Below are 20,553 nucleotides of genomic sequence, written 5' to 3' on the forward strand. Positions count from 1 at the left end.
GTAGCTGTAGGAGCTCAATCTTAGCCAAAATACGTTTTTTGTCGACTCAGGTCTGACCGGTCTGTGAATTTCGCGTGTTTCGAAGAATAAATGTCGACTTCCAAAAACTTATAAAACAACTCTTATTCATATTGTTCATGTAGATAATTATATTACGGTCAACGGTCAGCCACACAGTTATGCTCGAATTGCGTTTTCCTCAGACCGGAAGTCAATTGTGAATTTTCTAATGTCCAAAAGGGAACGTTCTTGATATTTTGAATATCAAAATCTAGTACATTGATTACAAAATTCTTTAAAAATGGACTAAAATAAGAGGAAAAATTCTAGCCTCTCAGCACAACTGATTTCTTGGAGAATTCAATTCGTCGAAGCGGATGGCGCCATTGTTGTGCGCAGCCGCACGCTCGCGTCGTGTCTGTGACGAGCACATACTTGATACTTATAACACGATTACACGAAGCCGCTATGACGACGGTGACGGATATTCCCCAAGGTCGACCTTTAATTCGTTGCTTGACGTCAACTGGTACGTATATAGAGTATAGACTGACTACTGAGTGCACTCACGATATACTTATAGGTGATCGAATAACTTTTCTCGAGGGGTCAGGGGAGTGAAAATCGACAACGACTAACTTGGTGGGAGGTAGAAAAAAAAAATCAGCTGCGAAGTGCGACGACTGCTCTTGGCGGCTCTTTTCCTCGCGGCTCACATCAGGCTTCTGATGTCGCGCTGACATCAGCAGCAGCAATTCCACCGTGCACTTAACCTATGCGAGTTATTCATCGAGTTTCTTTTGGCCTACATAAATTTGACTAGTGCTGATTGCCAATACAACACACCGAGATGAAGGTCTGGATGTCCGAGCACACTTTCAAGTGAGTACCCTATCCCTTTTCTCTCATAACCTAATAAGTGCCTCTATTGATTCGTCCTTGGAAACTTCTGGCATTGTAGGATCAATATTTACTGCAATTCTATACTTTCTTTACACTCAAATCCATGTAACACTTGTATACTGAAGTGTGTCATTCTGTTTTCTAGTCATCCATGGGAGACTGTAGCATCCGCTGCGTGGAGGAAGTACCCAAATCCCATAACTCCATCAGTGCTGGGTACTGATGTCATTGACAGGAGGGTCGTTAATGGAGTCTTGCATACGCATAGACTCGTTTCTAGTCAGTGGGGATTTCCACGATGGACAAAACCAGTAAGTTCTGGATCTTGTATACTTAATTATATCGACACATTAATGTTCAATGGTCTATAACCTGCAATTTCTACGTGCATTTTTTATTGAATATAGACTAGATCTCATTTTCTCAATGTATTTATCTATTAGATTCTATAAACAAATAAAAAGATACATTATTTCGATTCAATTTAACTACTAATATGATGCAATTTTCATGCATTATGATACATCTTGAATTAATGTTTTTTACATAATCTTCTGATATTTTCATTGATAAGCTTCTTTTAAGTAGGTTCAATGATCATTAATTAAATGACATGGTCATTAATTAACAGTTGTCTCATTTTTTACTTTAATTGATAATGTCTAATCAACTACATAAAACAGTTGCAAATTGCTTTATACTACATGATTTTAAAAACTTTGTCTTGAAAACAAAAATGACTCAACTATGTAGCATAAACAGCATAATAGTGTGAATCACTTAGTGACAAAGACAAAGACAAAGGTGCATAAAAAATGCATTAATCATATTGAATAAAATTTAGATACACTGTATCAGTGTTGAATTTCTTATCTTAATGCGCTATTGTATATGAGAATGGTTATCATCGTAGGTAACGAAAGAAATGTCTAGAATTTTTATCTTTCAAATCAGTGATAATTTATTATTCATAAATCTTAAAATCTGTTAAGGTTTGTAATAATTATTTTTAGTTTCATCTGGAATTGTTATATATCATAGAGTTATTAGATTCTCATTTTATTAACTATAGATAATATATTAATTATGACATTTTTTTTAGTCATCCCCATTCATTCATTGGTCAAAGAGAAGTTCTTCATTCAATCAACTTGCGTAATTTTGGCGCAATGAAATATTAAAGAAAAATTTCATGAGGCAACGAATTTTTCCTTATAAATAGAATCAAGCACCAAATGAAAAGTCGTACTTTCACGCATATACGCATGCGATTCACGTGGTTGGCAGCGTACAGTACAATGTCAAGGCCGTTCAATAATCTGTGGTATACTTGCTGAGAAAGTTGATTTCATTGGCGAATGCGTACGGCGTCTCGCATAATGTCAGGAAAATGATTAACAATAGTTCGCCAATCAGCTGTTGTACACGTTGAGGCATTTGTAATCTCACGCACGTTTTTGTAATCTTTTTTCAAGCATCCTGACAGTTTCGTAAGATGCGCGTTCGACGCGGTGAAAGTTGTCTGATGTATATATAGGTATACTTTATACGCGTTGGACTTTTTGGCGTCGGTTGTACAGTCGATATATCATTTAACGCTTTGTCATAAGTTTTTTCATATACTTCATCAATTGATTTTATATTTCTATGTATGCGAATTGGCCTCAAGTTATTTAAAAATCTAACACTACCGTTACGTCGATTGCTACTCAATTCAGATGCCGAGAACAATCCCGCTGATCAAGGATACGGTTCTTTTTCGTCTGGCGTTCTTGTAAATACCATGGCCAGTGCAGCTCTTAAAAAAGTGACACATACACCTGAACGTGTACTCTTCTATTCGAATGCACTAACGCAAATTCATTGTCTCGGGTGCTTAAATTCAAATCGCGTCTAACGCGCGCGTAATCCGGCCCGTAAAAAGGGAGGGCATTATCCTCGTGCCGAGCAATTCGCTGGTGTTGGCTGAAGCGCAGCCGTGGCCTGCACCCGGAAATTCGAAACTCACGCGCGGCTACCAAACTATGCGCGCAAGAAGATCGTTGGGAAACGCCGGGGAATTGCAAAACAACGTCGTCGTCGTCGTCGTATCAACTTTCATAATGAGCGTGCTCAATGTTACGTCAGTTGGCCGTATTCCAGGGATGCCCTTCTGCCAGAGCCTCTCGCCCTCTCTTAATCTCGAGCGAGGCTGCTGAATTTCTCGCCTCCTTTTCCTAGTGGTGCATTCGACGATTGTGCACCTATGCTCAACCCCCTGGCATTTCCTGCAAGGGAGAAAATGCGACTGACTGAGCGTCCTCTTCCACTGGGTGTGATTTTGCATTTTTTGTTTTTTATTTAACTGTTTCAACATTGTTCTCTACTGATACAGCATTTAATATGTTGATAGTCCACATTTTGTCGAACGTACGAAAGCTTAAGTAAATTTAAATTTAGAATTCACGAATATAATGAAATGTATTACTACTGTAAAATTTATGTACTGCAGAAAATCGTCTAGTTTTATGTTAGGAATATTCAACTGGTTACTTAGGTTTAAAGTACCCGAGCATGAGAAGATAAAAACTACATTATTTCACCATGATATCCAGAACTTTACCAGGGATTTCTGACTTTTTATTTCAATTTTATAAGACCATTCGCGTATTTAAGAACCATGGAGCTGCCGTAATAAATTTATCTCTGGAATTGGATGTTTGATGACACTAAGAAGTATCTCTGAAAATAAATGTTTTATTGCAGGGAGCTACCTGAGCCCTTGGACTTCAGTACTTCTGTGCAATAAAACCTTGATTTCTGCTATAAAAGCGTTTTGCTTGACGACCAGTACTCGGTTGACCTGAATCTGTATTCCAGTAAAATACATAATTTTACATCAATTTATCTGTGTGATAGACTATCAACTTTAAATTGCTTATTTAAAATTTACGATCGCTGTCCCGTTATAGTAATTCTCACCAATAAGAGTATTCTATCCATCTGTCATTTCTTTCCTTTTTGTCGCCGCACCGTTTGATTATTCAATTGATTAAATCGACACTCAGATTTCTTGGTGATTTTTTTCTCTCTCTTTCTAAATTCATTCTCACTCGTAACATTGGAAGGAACGAACGTTTACAGAACAATGGATAATTTCTCTTTACGCAGAGAGTGACAAGCTCGCCAATGCGAAATTACTAGTGAGCAACTTGGTTGATCTAATGGTCTTCTAATTGCTCTGTTTTTGTTATAATTACTCCTGCTAATTGCCCTATCAATTTCAAGTTATTCACCCTCGTGTATATATACATGTAATTTCTCATCGTCGCGCGTTCCGCGCGTTGGCTGGCTGGCCCTTTTTAGACGTGGATTTATAATGGGAGATTCATCCTCCCGCTTCCCGTTGGATTTTCACGTCTACTAGAAAACCCCTCGTAATTTCTTTCACACACAATACTACCATAACATTTCATAATTTTCTCGTAAAACGTACTACGACACTTTGCAGTTTCAATATAAGTTGTTAATTTCTTTTTTTCTTACAGCTGATCGGCGACGCCAACATCTGTTACGCCAGCGAAAACAGCGAAGTCGATCCGGGCAACAGGCTAATGGTATTGAGGACCAGAAACGTAAGTGTCAACTTCTTAGCACATATCCATGTTACAGAAATGTTAAACACCGGCCAACACTTTCGTGGCTGCTTCGTGTGAAGTTCAAGCGTCATAACACACCTCGTGAGTCGCGTTACGTCAGGTAGTATAATTCTCCCAATGAGCTTGCAAGGCTATACCGATTCATGAAAAGTTGAACGACTTTGATAGGTTAAATCCATTGACTATCCGCTGTATCTACAAAGTAAAGCATTTTACACTTTTTAGGTGTACGTCGTTTCTAGAAGTGTCAGTTTATCGATCGCAGCAAAGCAGTATTACACAAGCATTGCGTGCGTGTACATAGCTCTGACGTTAAGTGTCAAAGTACATAAGAGCACTTACATATAGTGAGGAACGTCGCTGCTGTTCTAGCGCACGTACGGATTTAGCCAGTCCGCAAGAGCGATCGAATCTTCAGCCGTAAAAAACGTCGACTTGATTGGCTCGCAATCGAAAAATATCGCACGTACGAAGGCTTGCGCGCAGCTCCTGCAAGAGATCCGCGCGCCTGGAGGAATTAAATTAAACGTCAATCGCGGAGGCAGCTAGCCATATATAGAGAGGGAGAGAGCGATGTGTCGCTGTGCGGCAATTTTTCCCGAGATTGATAACGTATCTCTCGGCGAACGGCGCTGCAGCAATTCTCCACTGGGCCGTGGATGGACAGATAGACAGGGGCGCAGCGGCGAATCTGTCACGTCCTAATTTAGCCGGCGGAACGCCGTTACTGCCGCTACGGTCCTTTGTCGTCTCGTACGCTCGACTACCTGCCGTCGAGCAATGGACTGGATATTTATTTACTTCGGCTCCCGAGGAGAGAAGATGAATGGAGCCTCGAGAGCGTTCTCGCGCGAAAAATGCTTGTCCTTGCGTTCACGTATACGCGAGCGAGCGAAACGAACGAAATGTGTTTTCCTCGTAAACTCTTGCGGAGCTCAATAATTTTAAATTTTCGTATCGCGCGCGCGCACGCAGCGGAGAAGGAATGTGTAGGCGAAGCCGAAGCAAGCCGAGCTCGTTTTTACTGTTTTCCCTCGAGCGGCGGCTTCCAGCTGTCTATAAAATTTCACCAGTCGTCTCACACAAACGGAGAATTTTTCCATCATCGTAAAGAACACGGAGACACATGCACGTATGCGCGCATGTATCCCCGGATAGGACTTTTCATAGTTTACGGTTATTCGCCCTTTGAGGTAATGCCAACCTCCACTCGCTCGTCCGCGCGAGTATACGTTTCCACGACTGAGAGCGCATGTATGCGAGTGGAAAAAAAGGAGGGTATCCGCGTCGTCGCAGGGCGAAACCAGCTTTTGGCAAGTATGATTCTCCGGAGACGGAATCTGTTTTCGAAATGAGATTTTTTTTTTCGAGAGAGAAAGAGAGAGAAAGAGAGAGAGAGAGAGAGAGAGAGAGAGAGAGAGAGAGAGCTGCGCGCCGCTTTCCATTTATTATTTCCCAAGAAAGGAATTCCGCTTTCGTTCGAGTGTATCTATATATGCACACGCGTATACGTATACAGCCACTCGCGCTTGAGAAACATGAATTTGAATGAGTCTCGAATCAGCGATTTCCAGTTAGACCGTTCGACCTTATTTCCAGTCTTAATGCCGGCGCCTTTACGCTCCGAAAACCCGATTCCGCATCGATTTTTTCGAATCTGATTGCTCGTACCTCGAAGGAGAGGAGAAAAAAGGAAGATGTATGGAACGTAGAGGAGAGAGCGACTCCTGGGAAAAATCACGAGATATTGTGTTTCGCATGGCGTACACGTATATTCCTTCCGGATCGCGGGATTTATCCGGGGACTCGAGCTTCCTTCCGCAGCCTCGGCCCCTTTTTATTTCGCTTCGGAGCAGCGGATTTCGATGATTCGACGAAAAACGCCGGGTGATACGCCGATTCGAAGCTGCGGACCGTAATAGCTTACTGCAGCTGTGCGTGATCTCGGCAATGACGATTATTGTTTCATTCGCGAGAGATTCCGAGACCGGCAGTAGTCGTGCGGCGCATTTTAGAACGAGGCTCGGGTATCGCGCGGCGCAGTCTCTCGTCTCGGCATTGTTTGGCCGGGAAAACCGATCGACGTCTCATTACAGTCTCATTTGCGCTATCCTCCTCCATCCGCGGCGAATAATCTCGCGACAATTATGTAGCGGATTTTTTTGTCTCAGCCGGATAAAGAATGAGAGGGATAACGAGATTCGATCCATGCACATCGAGAGAACGATTGTCCTCCCCGGCGCGCGGGATGTATATACAGTCAGTCGCAGAGGCCGGTGGAGCGCGGTGAAGTATCACTTGTCTCTTTCCTCCCGCGTCTCATCCAATATTCGCTGAGTCATTTCCTCTGCTCTTCCCTTCGGCCGCCGCGCAATCCGCTAGTCCAATCAGAGCAGAACAAGAAGACGCTTTTCCCCGGTTAAGTTCCCGACGAATATCGAGTCGTTCTTCCTACCTCTCGAGTATCACTCGGGCCCGGTGAACGTCGATTCGTCGAACCGAGCGGGCTCGGAAAAGTGGAGTGAGACCGAGAGGGAAATATACCTACGATTTCTCGCTGCCTCTCGCGCTCTCGCTCCGTCGATCCTCGGCTCCCGAATGGTTTTACCGAATCGAGTGACGCGAATCAACACTGACTCGCTACTGTGTGCTCCTCGGCCGGGCTCTTCACTGATAGTGACGGCTCTCCTATCTATGAGCGCGAAAGTTCGACCGACTCTAGCTCCGATGGAATAGTTTTGATGGATTATCCGACTGCGTGCGCTGTTTGCGCGCGTATAAGCTCCGCTAGTTTCCCGCCGACGCCGCCGGCCACGACAACGCGGCCAATATTCGGCTATGATTCCGTCCCGCCGGTCATGTATATACCTTGTCCGATCGACGTTGAAGTTAGGTGGTTGGCAAGGCAAACTTTGCGCAGCTGATTGTATAATTTTGAATTCAGGCTATGTCGGAAATTCGAATCGAAAAAGACCCAGATTTCGAAGTATTGATTTTTAGTATTTCGAGAAAGTCGAGGAGATTCGAATACAGAATGTCGGAATCGAGCACACAAAGACGGTCCTTTGTGCGTGCGGACAAAAAGGTATTCTTGTTGTGCATCAGGCTCGTATTTCGCGTTCTATCGTTGCGAAGATATAATAGTATCGTATAGGTATGAATATCGATCGATTTTGCCTCGAATGCAGTATCGCATTCTAAATAGCTTATACTTTCTTCAAGAGTCGTCCTGAAAGGGCAGACATCAAAATGTAGAGAGCATCGATCAAGGCAGATCAACGGGGGAAAGTCAAGCCCAGAGTAGCGGAACTATCGAAGGCGCAAGAAAATCGATTATAAGAAATCCCTCGCGGGCATAAGCCGCACTTCCAAATCGTTACACCGCGCTAATGTGTTTTCCCCTCAAGAGTCAGCGCCGCGCAGCGTTGGATCATCCCCTGGCTTGGCAAAAAGCGGCCCGGAAAAAGTTCGACCTCCTCGCGGCGCAGCGCTCAAGAGCGACGCGCGAGCAAAGCTGCTACATAAACGATCGGTTATCGATGCTCGCATTACGCCTCGCAATACAGCCCGGCGCGTCAAGGATCAGCAGCAGCAGCAGCAGCAGCAGTTTATACCCCTATGGAAAAAGGAGGAGCGGGAGAAAAATCTGGAGGCCCGCGCGAGGAGCGATGCAGCATTACCGAGACGGAGAGCGCATGATGAACGACCGGCAAGTGCAGACTGCTCGATGCGAAAAAGACGAAGCCAAGTGCAGAGGGAACCATAAGGTTAACGTCCTTTTTTCCTCCTCGCAGGAATCGCAGGATTCTCCGATGTAAACATTCGCCATCATTTTTCAATTCCGCGAGTAACTCTGCTCTGTACTTACGCCGCTCGCAGAGTCTCCGGGGAGGTCGAGCCAGGGATGAGAGCCCGGTATGCAAAGGCAGACAGGAGGAGAATCTCGAACGCACGTACGCGATACCGTCGTGTGTATCCCGCATCAGCAGCGTAGAAGAACGAAGAAGACGACGAGCTATGTCGACGGATAGATGAGAGCGGCGCAGGTTATTCTTTATACCGCTGCGCGAGTCCGCGTTTCCGCTAGCTTAAGCTAAAATTGAACAATTCCCCGGCGTGCACGCGAGCGGCGTACGCGTGTATACCCAGCAGCTCCGCAAGGAGGTAGAAGAAGGACGACGGGAGAGCGCGTATGTATTCCGAGTCCGGCCGGGGAAGGAGAGCCGACTTTTTCCCCTGGGGGAAATATCTTTTAGCAATTTGCCGGAGCCGCTGCATACGTTACGCGCGAGCGCGAGAGGCCCGGCGATCTATGCAAAACGCGATACTACGCTGACGCAACAGGTGCGCTTGAGAAACGTACACGCGCGCTCGCTCTTTCTTCTTTCTTGCGCCGCGCGTACGCTGCAGCTTTTTTCTTTTATCCCTTACGGTCACTCCCGCCAACTTTTGAGAGCTCGACGAACTTTCGAGCGCCGCCGGCGAATTCGTTCTCGCGGGGCAACACGAGTTCATATTGTACGGTCGAGAGAGGTTTTTTGCGAAATTTTCACTCTCAGGGTGCATTACTTCTCGCCGGGGCACGAGGAGTATGAAACTTTGAGCGCGTGAAAAACCGAAGCTTATTTTTGCTCGGAAACGCGCCGCGGAGTTTCGCGCGTACGCGATTATGTGTGCTTGGATGGGTAGCCGCGCATTAGCAGCCATGCGTTCGGATTCTCCATCCGCACGTTGTGCGCCGATAATAGCTTGCTAAATATTAAGCGCCGTACGGCGAGTTGGTGCGCGTTGAGCCTTCACGTTATACGCTTCGCTAATGCCAGCGCCGCGTAAACTCGGGGAGGAAAATTTACGGTATTACGCTGTGAAATCGTTGTACTGATTGTAAAACCGATGGTTGTCGGAGCGAATTTCGTCGAGTGTAATTTAGGGAGAGTAAAGACACTGCCATCAGCGACGCCGTAAGGCAATTTGGCGAAATCGCGTAATAGATTATGCAAAGGAGCCTACTGCAACAGGCCATTTCCTCTCGGGCCAATCTCTTCTGCGCGCGGCATATGGAAAGAAAACGGGAGCGAGATAAAAAAACGAAGTAAGAAAGGAGGAGGAAGCCGTCGGAAACGACGACCTCGTTTACGGAATCATTAACCAATCTCCGAACGAGGGGGAGAGAGGAGACGACGAGAGGTCGCGACGCTACAAAGTCAGTCGTCGAGAAAATCGGCCTTGAGTCTAATGCATATACACGCGCGCTCGGTCTGAAATTTCCGCGAGAGAAAAAACGCAGACTGCATTTGCGTAATCGGATTTCGAGTGTTCTAGCGTCACCGCCGCCGGGTCAATGTGTAACGCAGCTGGAAGAGCAGCTTTGGGCCGCGGCGAGAGGAATTTCGTTCCTCCAATTGAATTTCCATGGCGACCGTAGACAGCAGCGCCAGGTGAAGTGCACACGCACAGGGGAACGCATTGAACGCCGGCGTATGCGGGTGTATGTGCAGTGCACATCGACTCCCCACGGACTTTAGCAACAACCACGGCGCGGCGGAAGGCCCTGTGTATCTACACGGAAGCCTGACTGAATTATTGTGCCGGCCGAGCCCTAAATCATAAAAACAACAAATTGCGCTCGAAAGAGAAGGGGAGCAAGCTAGAGCTTATACTCTTCGCTCGCGCGTGCGCGCGCGAAAAAGGGGGGCGGGAGCAGGCAGCGGTGCCAGGAGTTTTTGAACCGATTGAAATATGGAGTGGAGAGGCGCCAGGCTTAATGAAAAATGGTAACACGCAGCGGCTGTGCTGTAAGCGAGAGGCTTGCAGCCTGACATCACCCCCTCTCGCGCTGCTGCTGCTGCTGCTCATACTTCTACGGTGCAGAAGAGTCACGCGCCTCGGGCGTGGACGACGATGAAATTCCCTGTCGATCGCTTGTAACGGAGCTGCCCGGTCGCTGTAATTATTCATCGCGATTGAAACTGGTATCTATTTTTTTCAATTAAAAAATCATAATCGAATTTTTCTCCTCTCCTGTCTGACCAAGCACGTGTGTTACTACTGTCGTAGAATGCTTTTTGAATTCCATCGTGCGTTCGATTGCAACTACGCTTTGTAAAACATTGCTCGCATTCGATGCAAACAAGGAAATTTATTCATTGGCAAGAGAGGAAGGAAAAAAAACAGTTCGTTTGTATTCCGAACCCGGAGGTGTAATTAGTCGAGCGATTCGAAATCTAGCAGAAGCCGGAGAATTATTTAATAAAAACGTCCATCGATAAATTTGACGGATATGCGCGCTTCTGAAAAATTGCTCGATATTCCATCACCTTGCGCGGCATGAATATTAAAATTTATCGGCATTCGTTTGTTCGAAGCCTGCAGAGTTCTGTAATCAATTGAAATTCCGTTTGTTTTATTTTCCCGCAAGTTCAGTGTAATTTCCCACACCTGCCGGTGCTGATGCGCGCAAACATCGAGCCCGAGCGTCAGAAACTTGTTATTGCCTGAGATCCCGGCGAGAAAACCGACCTCAGTCGTGTTTACATACCTTCAATTCCGCAGTTGCAACTTTCCACCTCTTGTACGTTAGGCACTTTCACCTCGTGGATTAAACATCCGTTGCTCGGCTAAGCAAATAATTAATCTTTCTACGCGCTGCGCGCTAAGTTTTACGGAATGAAATCTTCCCTTTTTTTACAACTTTCGGTTGAATTGCAGATTTTCAGTGTTGACGCTTGTGAATAAATTTTAGCTCATTCCCTGTATACTTGAACCAAATACTTTTCCAAAATGAACCTCTTTTGACTGTACCTTTCCAATAATAGCTAAGTGCTGACTCATTTTCATTTACTCCGAGATACCGAATTTCCACTCTCCAAGATTTAGAATACGCAACCCTGTGAAATATCAGTTCCCAGTTTGCACTGCCCGCATATGCCGAAATCTCGGCGCGGAGCTAAATTCACTGGCAGAAGCTTTTCTATATCCGGCCGAGAATCGCGTCGGCTCTCCCCCGACAACTAATCCCGGCCAAAGGGAAAATTTAAGCGGGCCGCGATTAAAGTTTCATCCGTTTCCCAGTGCTCGCGCGCGCACACGCCGTGAGCGTCCCGAGTTTCGCCGGCGCACACTTGGTGCAGGAATGCGAGCTCGAATAATGCGCCTATGAGAGTAGGAGTGCGGGAGCGCTGGTAACCGAACGCGGGGGGGCAAGTTAGATTGACTGAACGGCTGGGCAGAGCAGCAGTAGCTGAAAATACTGGCCGGCCGACCAACAATGCGGTCCCCGAACGCAGGGCCTGGGCGCAATCCGCAAAGGCCTCAATTATGCGGCGATGCTAATTACTCACAATCGAAAGCTCTTCATGAGAGCGGCTGCCGGCTTTTCCACCTCTATCCGAGTCTATGCTCTCTAGCGCCGAAACTCTCGCCCTCGACCCATTGTTCTTTTCCTTATTATTGCTAATTGGAGCGCCATTAGAACTTGACAATGCGAGCCTGGACCGCGAATCGCTCCGCGCTTTTTTTCGACTGTTTTCCCTTTCTCCCTCTCCCTCTTCGCCTTGTTCGCGATTTGCACGCTCTGTTGTTTTTTACGCCGCCGCCGCACACTGCGACTTAATAAAATAAACTCGGTTGCCGCTGCCTGCAGCTGGTCGTACGTGTAATCGAAAAATTATTGGACTCGAATAATTAGTAATTAGTGCTTCATTCTTCCGATATTCCTCTGCGTGCGCAGCGCTGCCGGCGGCTGAATGGACTTCAAGGTTGGACGTCGGAATGAAAAAGCGATTGCCATTTTATAACGTGATTGCGTTGTTATTTCACTGGCCAGAGCCGTGCATGTACGCTTGCGAGATTGCGAGTTTATAAATAGTGCGGTGTTTGTTTTCCGAAACAATGCGGGAAACTGGTTCAATGTTCGCCGAACTCGCTGCTGCCCATCAGGATACTCCAATATCGATCTTCCAGTGGCTTGTAGAAGTCGAAGCTGTCCGAGTTTCTGGTCGGTTAATTTCTATATTGGTAAACAGCAAGTTAAATTCTGTGTCTGCATAAATAAATCCCATGAAAGCCGGCTCAAAAAGGGACAATTTTTGGAAATGTCTTTTTCAGTTGTTCGTACAATCTTGATAAAAAATTTATCGTTAAAAATGTTTACCCAACGCGGTCACCAAACCAGGTCGTCTTATCGTTCGTTTGAACAAAGTTTCTTAGTCTGTTATGTTGTTATCACGTCGTTTGCAAATATCGAACAGATATATACCTGTAAAATATGAGACAATTAATATAATCTTCGACTCCTAATTGACCTGTGTGATTGACCGACTTGTCTTCACAAATGAAAATTTTCTCTCAATAAGGTTTGTATTTTAACTGTAGCAAAATAGCATGTATACGAAATGTCAGTGAAAGCAATACTGATCTCAGCAATTTTCTACCTGAATAAGTGATGATTTTATAAAAATAGTATATTACGTGGGAGGAAAAAAATTGGACAGTCCATATCTCGTGTAAATTGTCACCCGAGCCATGAGCAGTTCAATTTTCCTCCCGTGGTGCGTATACTATATTTTTCTTAACACCAGCACCAGAAATGCACATGCCTCTCCAGGCGCCCGGGAGGGAATGTGGTACTTTCGGTGCAGGTGTGGAGAAAAAAAGTTGTTCTTATCGACTGTTGTACCATCCCGAATAAGTTTTCACATCTTTTCTTACCAATAAACGATATTATCGTCTTAACCGATTTCGAAAACACTATATACAGCAACTACCGGCAAAGTTACGTTAGTGAATCTCAGTATCACATGTTAATCTTGTAACACTATCTACATTACGTTTCTAGCCTAAAAAGCATCTAAATCATACACACCACACAGAAAAAAAACCATCATCGCCTGCGTCCATGTTTATTGCGTTTTGCGGCCGGACTCTAGTGCATCTCGCGCGTAGACTGGGAATCTCTCTCCGGCGAGCTTCGCAGAGAAGGCTTATCGTACACTAAATGAAAAGCAAACTGCTCCCGATCGAGACGACACGAGCGATCGGCAAACATTCGTTTCGGCAAAATTTTTCAATTAACCTTTTCGCGATGCGTTTACACGCGTTGCAGCCCCCAATCGTGCGCCAACTACTACCGAATTTTTCCTCGTTTTTTATCATGCGCGCGCCTCTGTTGATTTTTCATATTGCCGCGCTCGGCTCGTCGGAAAAATACGCCGAAATAATTGTTTTCGATCGGCGCGTAAAACTCGGCGTAAAAAATTATTACACGGCTGGAAGTGAAGTACGCAACGACGACGTCACGCGCAGCGCGTTGCCGAACGACGGCCGCGTGTGCGGAAAAACGTCGAATTAATCACTGCCGCGGCCATTACCCGCCCGGGGCTCTGCGGCGGCGTGCATCTCGCGAGTAAATTGCGCATAACGCGCGCGTGAGCTGCTGTTAAACGCGGCCTCGACATCGATCCCCGAGCCGCATAAGCCGCTGCATGTAGCCAGCCCGAGTCTCGTGACACACGCACGTACCTGTCAGACATTATGTTGCGTCGGCGAATCACCGGGAGACAGCGAAACATCGACTGATCGCGATTGGGCTGTTTCAATAGCCGCGCAGCGTTGCTCGATGAACAAAGGTCTTTGAACGCCTCGATGCGAGACTTTGGCCGCTCGATACAACAACTACTTATGCACTTTGCCTCGCGTCGAGTAGTTTTCGATCGATTCCAAGCGGCGGTGCTTATTTCGCAGCCGTAAACAAGGGAGTAGTTCGCGATTCGCGCCGTGTACATTATTTGTCTGCGAGAAGTGTTGAAAAAAAGCAGCAGCGGCGCTTTTTTTGTCGCCTAAGTTCCTCCGCCGCGTCCCTTATAGCGTAAACTTCGCTTTGACTCTCGATTGTGCGCTCGCGAGCAGTTGCCGCGACTCCTCGGAGCGGAAGTAGAGGGAGGGGGGGGGGTGGTCGAAAAAAAGGGAGGAGAAATGTTTTCGCACTCAGCGCGAGAAGTAAAAAGCAAGAACTGCTTTATTCTTGCCTATAGCAATGGCGCCGGCTGCGCTCTCGCACGTTCCCTCGTTAGGCGGAGAGCTGACAATGGGACGAGCTAATTAAGCCAATTAAGACTCAAAGTTTCAGCTCTCCCGCTTGCGGGCGCTACTGTTTTCTGCCACTTACATGAATTTTTCAGCGCGCCCGATTCTGCAGAAGCTCCGCTCTGCCGCGCGGAGAAGAGCGGAAACTCGCGAGAGCCGGCGCACGGTGGAACATTGGATGACAAACGAGATGAAAATTAAAGTTTAAATTAGTTTGGCCTTGTGCGAGCGCAAGTCATTTTCCGCGGTAAAGTGTAATATTCCCCGGCTCTTGGTCGCGGAGAAAAGGGAGAATTATAGCTGAATTAGAACAAAAGTATAGCGAGAGCGACGCGCCGGAAAAAATCTAGCTCTGCCTCTCGCGCGAGCCTCCTTGGTTTTTCCGCAAAACTTGGCGCGGATCGAAAAGCCGCGCTAGCACGTCCTTAATTAAACCGCATCCTTCGTCCCGCGTATACGAGAGAGTGCGTTGTCTCCCGCACCGCGTGTATACAACAATGACGCCGCCGTACGAATAATAATATTTTATGCGCTTTTGGATTACAGACCCGGGCTGAAAGCGGAACGACTTGCTCCTTTCCGGGCTGTTTTCAGCCACGCACAATGCGCCCCGGGAATTTCGTTGTGTATTTTCGCCCTATACAATTTTTCGCTCGGCTTATGCACCGCGTCGATACAAACCGCATTCGCTCGCGCCGGCATTCAATCAGCCGCTCTCGGAGAGCGCGTAAATGAAAAGATAATGACGCCGGAATCGATATCGCCCGCCGATAGTCCGTCGAGCCCGCGAGAGCCAATAATAATAATAGCAAGAGAGTCGTCGAACGACGCTGTGCTGGAGAGGGGAAAAAAGAAGCTCGTCGTCTCTCGGTGGCGAGGCACAGTCCGGATTAATTTTCTCCTGCGCAGCAGCTCATCGCAGCGTCATCAAACTAAAAACTCATTATCATGCATTAGCGACGGCCCCGCAGCGCAAACAGCGCCGGCAGCGTGCAGCGTTACATCTTCAGAGAGAGAGAGAGAGAGAGAGAGAGAGAGAGAGAGAGAGAGAGAGAGAGAGAGAGAGAGAGAGAGAGAGAGAGAGAGAGAGAGAGAGAGAGAGAGAGAGAGAGAGAGAGAGAGAGAGAGAGAGAGAGAGAGAGAGAGAGAGAGAGCGGCAATATCCACGGGCGCTCGCGCGACAATGCTGCTCGTGCAGGCAATTAGCGGTGCAGTTATCGTCCCTCTCCCGGCGCGATCGGAAAAGACGCTGCTGATACCGGGGCTGCAGCTGAGAGTGAGAAGAGTGGAGTAGACGCCGAGGGGTTAGCAACACAGCGCGGCTTCCTTGATTGCCAATATGGCGCGCGAGCTTGGAAAACAGGCTCGGGGTGGGGGGGGGGGAGAGTAACGTATAGGCTGGCGCAGCAATCCTCGCGATCCACAATGCCGCCGCGGGCGTTAATTTCCCCACGAAACGTATTGCACCCTCGCGATTCAATTGTTCTCTCTCTCTCTCTCTCTCTCCCTCTCTCTCTCTCTCTCTCTCCCTCTCTCTCTCTCTCTCTCCCTCTCTCTCTCTCTCGCGCGCGCGCGCTCTGTGTCTCTGCCTGTGTATGTGTATATGGCTGTGTGTGTGTGGGAGTTATATTTTCCCCCGACGCGTGCGCGGGCCTCATAATAATGCCGCTGCCGCCTAGCTCGTACGTCGTTCCCTTATATTCCACACTTGTTAGAGGGAGAGAGGTAGAGGGACCAGCCGCACTTGTACTGTACGGTATATAACAGCACGTTCCCCATTTTTCTGGCTACGGATTCAGCCGGCGCTCCTGAGGTGTACCTGCGGGGGTTGGGACCTTAATCGAAAAGCTCCGGAGCTTTCCGCTGATTCCGTGTTTTATTGAAAATCTTTTTTTTTTTGTAATGATCTTTTTTTACTGCTCGGGCGAGCTCGAGCCTGTACCGCCTTTTCTTTGTCACCGGGCTGTATAAAACTCACCGATATAAACGAAGCGAATGTATTTTTTCCCGCGAAAAATGTTTGACGAAATTCTCCTCGAGTATACAATAGAATGCAGAATCGGCCCCCGCCGCATTACGATTCCTACTGTACTCGGCGTTCGATTCCGGACCGCACAAAAGTGGCGTGTAAAAGCTCCCCCCCCCCCCCCCTATACATATGGCTTTATAACTAACGCGTACGCGAGCTTTGCAGCTGGTCTCGATTTCTCGACGACTGGTATATGCAGGCTCTTACGCGTGAGAGCCAAAGGGAGATCGTTTGCAGGGGTATTTTGTCGGATCGATCCCGACTAATGAAATGTTGCCAGCTTGTGCGTGTTCTATACGAAAGAGTAAAACACATACCTCAGCGCAGCGAGCTCTCGTAATTAATTCGTGATTTCCGTGCAGCAGCCGATCCGCGGGACTTGTTATTAATGTATTCGCACGGAGAGAGTTTTATCGAGTTTCGCGAGGGTGGGAGGAGTGGGCATTAATCAAAACACACTTTTCTTAATTCAAATTTCATGTTCATTGAATATGCATTACCCGCAGTCTACAGCAGTCGTTTTCCTTGCAAGCTCGCACCTGGAGAGAGTGAGAGAAGAGCGCGGAGAGGGAGACAGCGCACGCTGAATAAAAGTTTAAAAATCAATTCCACCGAAGACTGACGCGCCGTTAAGCTTCGGGCCTTATTGCGTTCGTTGCGCGACGATTGTTCATTAATATTACATTTTTAAGGCCGTCTTCCTGTCTCTTCACTTCGCGAGGATAGAGATGGAGAGACGGCCTGAATGGAGTACAGAGAGAGGGCTAGCGCGGCGTATAAAAAGCCTCGTTCCTTTTATCGCTGTCCTCTTCTTTCTCTCCCCATACCCGCGGAGATTTGATAAAAGTTCCAGCATAAAGTCAATCTGCGCGATCGCCGAGCTCCGCGCGAGCCATTAAAAAATTAACGACTGCGGAAGATTTAATTTAACGAGCCTTTTATTGTTTCTCTGTTGCAGCTGACTTTCTACAATTACATCACGGTCGACGAAACTGTCACGTACACGCCCCATCCCCAGGATACCAGCAAGACGCTTCTGACGCAGGAGGCCGTCGTTAAAGTACACGGCGTCCCGCTCACTCATTACATGGAGGATCTCCTCACGTCCAAGATCTCCTTCAATGCCGGCAAGGTGGGTACACTCTTTTCTTTCGATGGCTCCATTCATTGCGAGCTTTAATATCTGGATAAACCAAGAGCGCGCGATTATCGTTACTAATTGATTATCTCGCATAATCAATATGCCTTGATTATCGCGATCGAGCTATGCCATTGGCTCGGTAACAATAACATAGATAGAGAGAGCATCTGCGATAATATTGATTTATACGTTCGAAACTAACTAAAGCGTATTTATGTAAAAATAAACGACTGACGATGCGCAAAATTTACTCCTCAGGGCCGTCAAGCGATCGAGTGGGTGATCGACAAAATCGACGCGGAAGTTAAGGACCTGGCCAACAGCGCCGCCAAGACGACCGACGAGCTGCTGAACACAACGCGCCGGCAGATCGACGACCTTACCAACATTACCAAGCGCAGCATGGACGAGATCCAGAGCGCGGCCAAGAAGTCATTCGAGGAGGTGCACAATCTCACGACGCCCCCGTCCCACTCCTCGATGCCGAAATTATAGCTGAGGTTCCGCACTAGCTTCAATCTTTTCAATTAATCCTCGCGTGCGCGCCGGGAGAAAGAGAGAAAGAGAAAGAAGAACTCGCGCTCCCGCCCATTTTTCCGATTGGCTCGGGGAATTCCGGAGAATTACTCTCTGCGACGCAATTTTCTCCCGAGCCGAGAGGCCGAGCGGGCGCGCGAGCTTAATGGCAAACGTCAATTTTGGTGACCGAATCCGCTTTCACGGCTGTCTGCCGCGAGCGAACGTCTTTCTCGTGTCAGTGCGCGCACGTATACGTATATAGTCGAAATTCGAGATTCCAAGCGGGGCTACCCGCTCTGCCGTTTCCTTTTTGTTCTTGAAAAATCCATCGACCTTTTTCACCGCTCGTTGTTGTTGTCGCTGCTCTTATTGTACATTGTTTTCCGTCGTGGAAAGGGCGATTGCCTACAGGTATATCTGGAATGTGTAACCGATTCGACGACTCTTCATAAGCGCGAAATCGGTCCTCTTTTTTCTAGAACATACAAGGCAAGTAACATGAACAAGAGAGTTATTAAGTGTTAATCTTCGTTGTATATCTTGGAATTTTTATAATGTAAAAGCTGTTTTCTACCGAGCAAATTTTGCATTAAATTGATGAAATATTGTCAACGTCGATTCGTAAAATGTGAACCTTAAGTGGAAAAAAGAAAAAAAAAACAGAAAAATTGAAAAATATACATGCTATGAACGAGTCATTTTTGACGACTGAGCTACTGAGCGATTATTTTACAATGCAATGAACGATGAGCTGGGAATTCTCATCAATCAAAATATTAAGCAAACGAATTGTAATAGGGAATCGTAGTTTTCTCAAGCCAAATTTGTATATAACTTGTATTATCTTAATTTTTGATAAATCCGACCCTAAAGAGAGTAGTATTTTTATGTTTAAAGCGAAAGTTGTAATGATCTCCTGAAATAGGAGAAGATAAATGAGATGCTACTGTTTTAGGTGCCTTCTTCATAGATAATTTCAAGGCAAGGAAGATTTTTAAATCTCTCTTGAACTGTAGACTTTTACTTAGCGAATAATTGAGCTATGAGAGTAACTCAATAGTAAAGAACAAATGTAAACATTAAAACTCTTTATAACGAGTATATAAAAAAAGGCTTGATTTTTTTTCAAGACCCACACTGTTACGTCGATATCCCTAAATCTATTTATCCCTAATTCTAGTTTATAGAAAGTATATACACGACTTTGTAAATGGCATAAATTTCCTATTTTAACAGTAGACAAAAGTACGCTGTATTTCAACATAAGCATGATTATGTTCATGAATGTCGAATTGCACTGAGACACACACGCAAATGCATTTGAAGCTGCGATATTAACTTGACTATATATCCGGCGATAAAGAAGGTGTGCAAAACTGAAATAAACTTGATAAACACCGATGTTCAAATATTAATTTGTTCTTCGAAATGCGATCATCAAACGTATGCGCTGTAAATGCAGTTCTGTACATACAAACGATTGTACAATATATTATGTTGATTTTATGGAAATGATATATGCGCGTATTTATTTCTAAAAAGTAGCTGAAACAATATTTGATTATAATACAAATGTGTCTGTTAATATTTGTTAGAATAAACTATACGCTATTCGAAAATGAATAAAGCGGTGTTCGTCATATTGATTTTAACACAACCAAAAGCGTGAATAATTGTTCAGAATCTGCTTTCGCTCTATCGATCGTTTCAAAGCCCCGCAAAAGATTCGCGTTGAAATACCCGTTAGCAAATTCTCCGTAAAATAAGCGACTCAGATATTATAGGAAAAGCAATACTATCGCGGCAAGCTCGCGCACGGTAAAAAGCCTCTGCTCGCAAGCAAACAGTGGCGAAAGCACTCGTTGTCAACGCATTTCCAGACTGCTGCAACGCTCTCTCTCTCTCTCTCACTCTCTCTCTCTCACTCTCTCTCTCTCACTCTCTCTCTCTCTCTCTCTCTCTCTCTCTCTCTCTCTCTCTCTCCCTCTATTTCCAACGACTGCGTGCATTTCGCTCTATCGCCGAAACACAGCCGGCACTCAACTTGAGTGCGGACCGCACTTGGCCCTCAAGTGTGCATCCACGCGTGCAGCGGTGAATCGATCTCTCGAAATTCCGGCCGCGCAATTGCGTACACACTTGCCTGCAGTTTCCAAGTGCGCTCCGCCGAACGTCTGGTCATTACCGAATAGCAGTTCGCTCGAGAGACGATTTCGCTGCGGCGGCAGCAGCAGCAGAAT

General features: G+C 46.3%; 1 protein-coding gene across 3 annotated transcripts; it reads left to right on the forward strand.

The window, feature by feature from the left end:
* The first annotated feature begins 436 nt into the window (after positions 1 to 436).
* On the forward strand, positions 437 to 19,933 carry LOC100114468 (slowmo). Of its 3 annotated transcripts, none has more exons than XM_032600587.1 (6): positions 437 to 529; positions 584 to 882; positions 1,049 to 1,214; positions 4,431 to 4,517; positions 17,612 to 17,785; positions 18,053 to 19,933. In XM_032600587.1, exons 2-6 carry the CDS (start codon positions 851 to 853, stop codon positions 18,287 to 18,289), a joined length of 696 nt encoding a protein of 231 aa, XP_032456478.1. In that variant the 5' UTR covers positions 437 to 529; positions 584 to 850; the 3' UTR covers positions 18,290 to 19,933. The 3 variants fall into 3 exon arrangements, with proteins under 3 accessions (XP_032456478.1, XP_016841865.1, XP_032456479.1); XM_032600588.1 differs by having other exon boundaries at positions 510 to 529; positions 614 to 882; XM_016986376.3 differs by having other exon boundaries at positions 507 to 882.
* The last annotated feature ends 620 nt before the right edge of the window (positions 19,934 to 20,553 follow it).

This window comes from Nasonia vitripennis, chromosome 5 (genome assembly GCF_009193385.2).
Source record: "Nasonia vitripennis strain AsymCx chromosome 5, Nvit_psr_1.1, whole genome shotgun sequence".
Taxonomy (NCBI): domain Eukaryota; kingdom Metazoa; phylum Arthropoda; class Insecta; order Hymenoptera; family Pteromalidae; genus Nasonia; species Nasonia vitripennis.